This window comes from Leucoraja erinacea, chromosome 18, assembly GCF_028641065.1.
Source record: "Leucoraja erinacea ecotype New England chromosome 18, Leri_hhj_1, whole genome shotgun sequence".
Classification (NCBI taxonomy): Eukaryota; Metazoa; Chordata; class Chondrichthyes; order Rajiformes; family Rajidae; genus Leucoraja; species Leucoraja erinaceus.
Window position 1 is genome coordinate 23,663,320 of NC_073394.1, and position 10,013 is coordinate 23,673,332.

At 41.0% G+C, this 10,013-nt stretch overlaps 1 protein-coding gene across 3 annotated transcripts in view; it reads right to left on the reverse strand.

Annotated features, from left to right (window-relative positions):
• Positions 1 to 1,577: 1,577 nt before the first annotated feature.
• The window catches only part of armc7 (armadillo repeat containing 7), a 40,311-nt gene continuing 31,875 nt past the window's right edge, over positions 1,578 to 10,013 (reverse strand). For 2 of the 3 annotated variants that reach the window (XM_055649606.1, XM_055649605.1), the window contains 3 exons: positions 9,664 to 9,711; positions 7,020 to 7,163; positions 1,578 to 2,636 (listed from right to left, as the gene is read on the reverse strand). In XM_055649606.1, coding sequence (XP_055505581.1) covers positions 2,299 to 2,636; positions 7,020 to 7,163; positions 9,664 to 9,691 — 510 coding nt within the window. In that variant the 5' untranslated portion in view covers positions 9,692 to 9,711 and the 3' untranslated portion in view covers positions 1,578 to 2,298. Of the gene's footprint in view, positions 2,637 to 7,019; positions 7,164 to 9,588; positions 9,712 to 10,013 lie in introns of all 3 variants that reach the window. The other variant, XM_055649604.1, reaches the window with a different exon arrangement.

A 10,013-nucleotide genomic window follows, 5' to 3' on the forward strand; every position in this document is an offset into this window, starting at 1 on the left:
AATTTTGATTGACAGATGAGTCAGTGGAGAGGAGATGGGAGATAAGGAGCAGGAAGGGTGGGAAAGATGAGTGAAATGGATCAAAGGATCCAGTAGCTGAAACAACAGGGACAGCTGTGTTAGTCCAGGGGATGAATGTTGAGCTTTACAAAAGAACAAACAACTATTTGACAGTATATACAGTGGAACTGTACGCTATTTTGATGGCAGTTCGGTGGATGGAACAGGTGCAACCATGTAAAGTAGTTATATGTAGCGACTCATTATCTGCAATTCAGAGTATTGGGTCTGGTGCATCCCATAGGCGGCCTGACTTAGTTTATGAAATTCTGCTACTATTAAGCCAAGTGACAAGGAGGGGCAGTGACGCGACTTTGTTGTGGGTCCCAGCACACATTGGTGTTCTAGGGAATGAAAAGGTGGATAAATTGGCAAAGGAGGCTGTAAAAAAAAAAGAAACATAGAGGTAAACTTACAACTATCCAAATCTGAAGGAAAACATATTGTGTGGAAGAAAATAAATCAGGAGTGGCAACAATACTGGGAACAGGAGACAAAGGGGAGACACCTCTATTCGCTACAAAACAGAGTGGGCATTACAGCAAGAAGAGGGGGGAACAGGAGGGAACAGATAGTATTAACAAGATTGAGGATAGGACACACTCACCTGAACAGCACATTACAAATATTGGGAAAACACCCTACTGGGCTGTGTGAGGAATGCCATCAACCAGAAACAGTTCAGCATGCCCTAGTTGCATGTAGGATATATGAGACAGAAAGAGGATTTATGATCATTGAAATTAGGAAAATTGAATTGACAGAAATATCAGTAAAGAACATTCTAGAGTGTGGAGGGAAAGGAAAAGGAATAAAGTTGTTGTTTGATTTCTTGAGGGCCTCTGGGCTTATAAAAAGGATCTAATATACAGACATGAGTACTGTGGAATGAAGCCAGAAGGTGGCAGCAATGCAACATTGCGGATGCCGGCTGCCGTAAAACTCCAAAGAAGAAGAAGAAGAAGAAGAAGAGACGAGTGAACCAAGGGATCATGGAAAGAGTGGTCTCTGCAGAAGCAGAAATGGTGGAACTGGAAGATGTATAACAGCATCAACATTGAATTATCCAATTGCAGGTGAACCCTTTCTCCACCCATAACTTCCCTTCCCCCAAACCGTGCACACTTTTCCACTACCTCATCACCTAGTTCCTTTCCTCTCCTCCCATTCCTCCTTACTCCATTTTTCATCCACCCCCCTCTTCCCTTCTACCTACCCTCTAATCTCTTTTGTCTTCTAAATCTCCAGCCTTGGTTACTATCGCCACCCTTCTCACCACTCTCCCCTACTTATCTGACAATCAACCCCTTTCACACCTAGACCCACATCATTTGTAGGCTCTTGCCCCATCTCTTCCCCTCTTTCTACCAGCTGTCTCCTCTCTACTCTATTAGTTAGAAGAAAGGTTGCTTGTCAATTTCCTTGCACAGATTTTGCCTGACCACTGAGTTCCTCTAGCAGTTTGTTTTTTGCTCAAGATTTCAGCATCTGCAGTCATGCTCTCATGTTTCCAAACATTTTTAATATGTATATTCTTTGTCAAGACTGTGGTTTAAAATAAGACACTGGGAGAAATCTCTGGAATAGAATCAAGTTTGCATATCTCAGCTGAAGGATGACACCTTCAGCATGATAGAATGCACACTGTCAGCCTAAATCTGCCTGCTCATGCAAACTATGCAACATCAACATCATGTGGAGGATGTGGAAATATAATAAGTTTACAATTTATTAATGAAAGATAATGGAGCATTCTTATTGTAATAAAGGCATTTATGAATCACATTTCAAATCCTTTTCACAGGTCTCATTGAAGAATATCCTGAAATAGTCACTGTTATAAATTTAGAAAATGTGACAGCCAATTAGTGAACACAAACTTCCACAAATCATAGTATAATGATCACTTGAAGTGATTTAATTATTATATTATATTGACATATTATACTATAATGATTTTATTTTTATTTATCATTATAATTATTGTAGAAGAAAACTCACCTGCCCTTTTTCAAAATAATGTTATGGAATCTTTATATCCATCAACAAGAGGAATAAGTCCCTCCATATAATTTTTAACAGTAATGGCATCTATAGCAGGACATTGAACCACAAACAACTGAAACACAGAGCAATTCAGATGGAGCAAAGAAACCATGTGCTATTTTTGTGATGGCATTGCTTCAGACTATGACAAGCCTGTGTAGTCCTTCCTAGAAGTTGCAGAATTTTCTGAGCCTATTCTTTTGGAAGTGGTATTCCGAGAGCTGTGTGATTCTGCACATTTCTGGCTTTTTCTACATCATCTGCGGAGCAGATGTCTTCGAGAAACAGATTTGCTAAGTTACTCAAACGTTTGTTTTTGGACAGAGAAAAGCGTAGCATACACTGAATAACTGGCACTGCTGTAATTTCTTGTTGGGACAAAGGTGTCGTCAGGTACATTAATGTGGTAATTGCAGATAGCACAGTGTCTTCATTAGAGCTGGATAAGCAGTCCAGCACTGCCTGAACTCCATTGTTCTGTAAAATATATTCTTTGTTCTGTTTCTCTAGACACAAGTTACAGAGGCCACCTGAGGGAAAATGAAAATATTATCAAATCTAGGGTCTATGAAAATAAGGGAATAATATACAACAATTATGGGTAAGTATACAATGAATGCCAACCCTCATTAAATATGAATTTAATTGTCAAATGTTCCATAACTCCCTTCTCATTTAAAAAAAAATGGGACATACAGTGCCCTCCATAATGTTTAGGACAAAGACCCATAATTTATTTAGTTGCCTCTGTACTCCACAATTTGAGATTTGAAATAGAAAAAAATCACATCTGGTTAAAGTGCACATTGTCAGATTTTAATAAAGGCCACTTTTATACATTTTGGTTTCACCATGTAGAAATTACAGCTGTGTTTATACATAGTCACCCCCGATTTCAGGGCACCTTAGGCTTACCAAGATCAACTGTTTGGAGCATCATTAAGAAGAAAGAGTGCACTGGTGAGCTTACTAATCACAAATGAATTCTGAAGTGTGCAGACATATCCTATTTGCTCAAATTCAAACAAATTCCTCAAATCTCATTGGCCAGCGGTTCATTCTACAGCAAGACAATGATCCCAAACATACTGCTAAAGCAACAAAGGAGTTTTTCAAAGCTAACTAATATATGGTCAATTCTTGAATGGCCAAGTCAATCACCCGATCTGAACCCAATTGAGCATGCCTTTTATATGCTGAAGAGAAGACTGAAGGAGACTAGCCCCCACAAAAGGATAAGCTAAAGATGGCTGCAATACAGGCCTGGTTTCTTCTTTCAGGTCCTTATGCTATATAGTGGCTCGCAACTGCTTAACACATCGTTGCGCTATTGGAGTGTGCAAGGTCTGCAATAGTCCATGGATTATTAGCATTAGGTGTAGCATTGTCTGGGTCTGTGTACCACAGTCACAGGTTGTTGTACCTTCGATGTAGTCCCATTTGTGCATTGTCACCCTTGACTCCCCGATCCCGGTTCACAGTCGGTTGAGACATCTCCAGTGTTTGTTCATCAGCACCTGGTGGTAAGCGCTCTGCTGCTAGTATGCCCATCTTGGTGGAATTAGGGACAGTCTGTTCTTCCACATCTGGAAGCGAGCTTCAGTTGGTGTTGTTTCCAATGGGGTGACGCTGGTCAGGAAACTCGTGGGATTTTAACCGCCTAGGAGGGGGCACATGATTGTGTAATGGGTGTCTATCGTCTGACAGGCCTGGCAGAGAATAATCAGAGAAACCACCCAGCAACTGGTGATGTGCATGAATCACAGACTTCAAGCAGTCATTGCATGCAAAGGATATGCAAAAAAATACTAAACATGACTACTTTCATTTTCATGATATTGCTGTGTCCCAAACATTATGGTGCCTTGAAATGGGGGTGCCCCACCGTGCCCCAACAGCAATGTCATGAAAATGAAAGTAGTCATGTTTAGTATTTTTTTGCATATCCTTTGCATGCAATGACTGCTTGAAGTCTGTGATTCATGCACATCACCAGTATAAACACTGCTGTGATTTCTACATGGTGAAATCAAAATGCATAAAAATGGCCCTTATTAAAATCTGACTATGTGCACTTTAACCACATGTGATTTTTTTCTATTACAAATCTCAAATTGTGGAGTACAGAGGCAAATAAATAAATGATGGGTCTTTGTCCCAAACATTATGGAGGGCACTGTACATTAGAAAACCTTGCCACCAAATTAACATTGTGAGGACAATAATATGACTTACTAAACACACATTCATGGCTCCACAAGAAAATCTAGAGACTGAACGATACAAATTGTCTTTTAGAAAGAGTGGCTATCACACTCCAAGGCTTGCAAACTGACAACCAATCATTTTACATTGCCATTAATGCAGTTTAGTAAACGAGTCTTGAAAACAAATTGATCGGGACAGTTATAAGACCCATACCATCTAGAATTTTTTTCCCAGTAATAATCTTCTACGTTCATATGACAAGAATTGCCCTACACTTGAGTCACCGCTCAACTGCCTCCTGAGATTTAAAGTTGATTCACAACAAGCCTCCTGCAGATCGATATGACATATTTCATGATTTGGAACTCAGGGCCACCGTAACATGTTGGGTAATCAATCTTTTGTGGAGCAGATGCCCATGTGTGGATTCTATTAAGGGTCATCCACTGTCTTTGAAGGACGTCAATGTCAAGTACCTGTCTGTTAAATCTGTCCTCTGAGTTATATGCATCCCTCTTCAATAACAAAATGTAAGTAAGTAATTTTATTGGCCAAATATTAACATACAAGGAATTTGCCTTGGTGCCCCGCCCACAAGTAACAACATGACATACAGTGACAGTTACGAATGACTCAGAAAAAACTAAACATTATTAATAATAAAACATTAAAGATAAAACACCATTGATCAAGCATGTGAACCAACAAAATACCAGATCAAAGGGAGGCTACAGATTTTGGGCTTTTGGGTAGAGTAACTACTCGTGGATAACTGTTTTTATGTCTGGCTGTGGCAGCTTTGACAATCCAGAGTCGCCTTCCAGATGGAAGTGATTCAAAGAGTTTGTGGCCAGGGTGAGAGGGGTCAGAGATGATCTTGCCCGCTCGCTTCCTGGCCCTTGCAGTGTACAGTTCATCAATGGAGGGAAGGTTGCAGCCAATAACCTTCTCTGCTGATCGGACGATTCGCTGCAGCCTCCAGGTGTCGTGCTTGGTGGCTGAACCAAACCAGACCATGATGGAAAAGGTGAGAACAGTCTCTACGATGGCCGTGTAGAATTGGACCATCATTGCCTGTGGCAGATTGTGCTTCCTCAGCTGCCATAGGATGTACATCCTCTGTTGTGCCTTTTTGATTGTGGAGTCGATGGTAGACCCCCATTTAAGGTCCTTGGAGATGATGGTTCCCAGGAACTTAAAAGACTCCACAGATGTGACTGTGGTGTTGTTGATGGTGAGTGGGGCGAGGAGAGGGGGAGCTCTCCTAAAGTCTACAATCAATTCCAGTGTCTTAAGAGTATTGAGCTCTAGGTTGTTGCAACGGCACCAGGACGCCAGCTGTGACACTTCCTGTCTGTAGGCAGATTCATCTCCATCCTGGATCAGTCCAATCCGGGTTGTGTCGTCCGCAAACTTGAGAAGCTTGACAGAGGTGTCTGTGAAGGTGCAGTCGTTGGTGTAGAGAGAGTAGAGGAGAGGAGAGAGTACGCAGCCTTGTGGTGCTCCTATGCTGAGCGTTTGCGGGTCCGAGATGTGCTTTCCCAGCCAAACATGCTGCTTCCTGTCTGTCTGGAAGCAGGTGATCCACCGACAGAGGGGTTCAGGCACAGCCAACCCGGAAAGTTTGGAGTGTAGTAGCTCTGGCACAATGGTGTTGAATGCAGAGCTAAAATCAACAAACAGGATCCTCGCATAGGTCCCCTGGCGGTCTAGATGCTGTACGATGAAGTGCAGGCCCAGGTTGACTGCATCATTCACAGATCTATTGGCCCGATATGCAAACTGCAGAGGGTCTAGCAGGGAGTTTGTGAGGAATTTCAAGGAATTTGCCTTGGTGCTCCGCCCACAAGTAACAACATGACATACAGTGACAGTTACGAATTACACAGAAAACACTAAACATTAATAATAATAAAACATTAATGATAAAACACCATTGATCAACCATGTGAACCAACAAAATACCAGATCAAAAGGAGGCTACAGATTTTTGGCTGTTGAGTAGAGCAACTACTCGTGGATAAAAACTGTTATGTCTGGCTGTGGCAGCTTTGACAGTCCGGAGTCGCCTTCCAAAGGGAAGTGATTCAAAGCGTTTGTGGCCAGGGTGAGAGGGGTCAGGGATGATCTTGCCCGCTCGCTTCCTGGTCCTTCCAATGTACAATAAGTAGTTTATAATCGATCTCTGGGTCAGTTCTTGAGCAGTGAAATTAAAGGGACAGGTCGGAGTATCTGTTAAATATCGCAATCATCGGATGTTGCTGGGTTAATGGAATGAGCTGGCAGAGGGGTAGTTGAGGCAGATACTATAACAAGAAGACAATTGGACAGGTAAATTGATAGGAAAGGTTTAGAGGGATATGGGCCAAACATGGGCAGGTGAGACTAGTGTAGATAGGGCCGAAGGGCATGTTTCCGTGCCATATAACTATGATCTACAACACAGAAAACCCAACCATGACCTACATCATTGAACATCAAATAAATAGGTGGATATAAAAAAAAACGACATTTCATTGCAATACGTGCAGTGTGGTATTTTTCCCAATATACAAATGTTTGTCGTTAAATCTCTAAGAAAGTATGAATAAAAGTATGTGCTGCTCTAACAGGTTAGCCTGGAATGTACAACATTTGCAGGATCAATATAATCCGACTACAGTACAGGCAGTGACATTGCTAATAACAAACATTTCTTTTCTTACCGATTCCAAATTCTACAAATCTTTCATTTTCTTCTGTAAGCATGTCCAGAAACAGATCAATGACTTGCAACTGTCGAAGATACTGATAGTTACTGGGATCATATGCAAAATTAGCCAGGTTTGCCAGAACTTGCTCCTTTGAATCTGAGAAGTTAACAATAAAACACTGAGCATGAATGCACATTTGATATATAAAGCCATCCTTCAATTGGTTTCTTTGTGAGTATTAAGTGATTAACATATTATTAAACAAGGAACAGTATTCTGTAAAAAAAACCTCAACAATGCTTTCTTAGTGAAAATTCCTTAAGGTACTGCTTTATATCCCATTCTACATGGATCATAATCTTATCAAGTGTCTATGGTTCAATGTTCCAGTGACACTTACAGGTACGAAGGAACTGCAGATGCTGGTTTACACCGAAGGTAGACACAAAATACTGGAGTAACTCAGTGGGACAAAAAGCATGTCTGGAGAACATGGATAGGTGACATTTCAGGTTGGGATCTTTCTTCAGATTGATTATAGCAGGGGGAAATCTGGAAGAGAGGTGGGGCAGGACAAAGCCAGGCAAGCGATTGATAGATAAAATGAAGGGGGGGGGGGGGGGGGAGTGATTTGATTGGCAGATGGTTGGACAAAGGCTAGAGATGAAAATTAAAAAAATGAGAGATAAGGAAAGAAGAGGTGAAATGTTAAGCCAGATCAAGGAATAATGATGGAAGTGGGCAGGGGAGGGGGTGGGGTGCGAGGGGGTAGAATTGGGGGGGGGGGGGGGGGGGGGGGAAAGGGAGAAATTAGTCTACATCCAGTTGGGAAACATGAACGAGAGGGGGAAACGGAGGTGTGTGGTTAGGTTGGGGCTTGTTTACCTAAAATTGGAGAATTCAGTGTTTATATCGAAGGGTTGTAAGCTACCCAAGTGGAATGAGGTGCTGTTCCTCCAGTTTGCATGTGGCTTCATTTGGGCAATGGAGGAGGCCCAGGGCAGAATGGTCAGTATGGCGTGTGGCCTCATTTGGGCACGGGGCAGAATGGTCAGTATGGGAATGGGAAGAGGTGTTAAGAAGGTTAGCAATCGGGAGATCCAAATAGCCTTAGTGGACCGAGTGCAAGTGTTCAGCAAAACAGATGACTAGTCTACGCCCTTTCCCATTCCCATACTTTGTGTCTTGTTCGGTAAGCCAACATCTGCAGTTCTTAGTGTCTACAATAAAGGATGACAAATAATTTTGCCCCAGAAGAACAGGAAGTAAAATTAGTATGGGTGGAGACAAGCGATAAAAAGAGATAAAAAACAGGGAATTGTTTACATGACTCCTTAAAGCTGTACTGTTGGAGATAAAATTAAACACAAAAATAGAATTTCTAGCAGAGATAATATAATGATGGGAGACTTTAATATTCATATGGACTGGGGAAATCAAATTGACAAAAATACTTGAGGATGGTTTCACAGAATAATTTGGGACAGATAGTAACTATCCAAGGCGCGTTTGCAATTTAATAATAACAGATCCCTGAGGGAAAAGTTACCACAAGATAGAAGAATTGCGCATTCAGTTGATGAGTAACATAATTTAATCAGAAACTAGAGTCTTGAGTTTAAGTAATGCCAGTCACATAGAGAACTGGAGTGATTTAAGCAAGGTAGACTGAGAAATGTGATTAAATAGTTTGAAACTAGATAAACAATGCTGAAGTATTGAATGCAGTTCTGTTTGACACACGATAGGTAGCATATGATTTTGCTTAAGAAAGTAAAAAGGAAATTCGTGGGGATGTTACGGAGGGTGTAGGAAGAACTGCAGATGCTGGTTTCAACCAAAGATAGACACAAAATGTTGGAGTAACTCAGCAGGACAGGCAGCATCTCTGGAGAGAAGGAATGGATGGCGTTTCAGGTCGAGACCCTGCTTCAGTTTGAACCCGAAACATCACCCATTCCTTCTCTCCAGAGATGCTGCCTGTCCCTCTGAGTTACTCTAGCATTTACTAGGATAGGACGTTAATTATGGAGCAAGAGAGTGAAATTAGGCTGGGCTTGTTTTCCACTGGAGCAGGGAACGCTGAGGGATGACCTGATCAAGGTTTATCAAATTTATAAGAGGTATAGATAACGTAGAAAGTCGGAATCTTTTCCGCATGGTAGGAGTTTCAAGAACAAAAGGCATAATTTAAAAGTGAGAGGTAGAAGATTTAATTGTGGCCCTATGGGTAAGTTTTTTTTTCACACAGTTGTCTGGAATGCAATGCCGGAGGAAGTGATGGAATCAGATACAATTACCACATTTAAAAGACATTTAGATTGGCATGGTAGAGATGGAAATAGTCTTAATGTGGACAAATAAGATTACTGTAGATGTACAAAAAGGCTAGCATGATTGAGGTGAGCTGAAGGGCTCATTTCCATGCTGTACTACTCTAACACACCAAAGGCAATTTAAAAAGAGTGTCAGGGGTTATGGGGAGCTATGATTGAATGGCAAAATAGCCTAATTCTGCTCCTATAACTTATATGAACATGAAATATTTCATAATTCACAAGGATCACCATCCTACACTTACCTTGACTGTCAGTATCTTGAAATTCAGTAACAAGAGTTTGCAAGTAATCAAACCGATCTTGTCCCTGAGACTTACTTTGTAAATACCGACTGGAGGTGGCCATTTGAATTGAACTCCGTGCAGCTGCATACAAAAGAGAAAATTGATCACAAACCCAAATTAAGTCAAAACCATCTAATTGTCATATGAGCTGAGAATAGAATATTTAAATTATTATTTGCTACAGCTCATACATTAACCTGGCAATACAACAAACAACTATACAATAAACAACACTATACAATAAATGGATAGCAGTATGAACATTTAGTGCAACATAAATCGAAATATACATAATTCTTAGAATCTGTGATACAGAATTGATGGAATGTCCAGAATCATGGATGAATTTCAAAATAAGAGGGAGGCCATTCATGACAGAGATA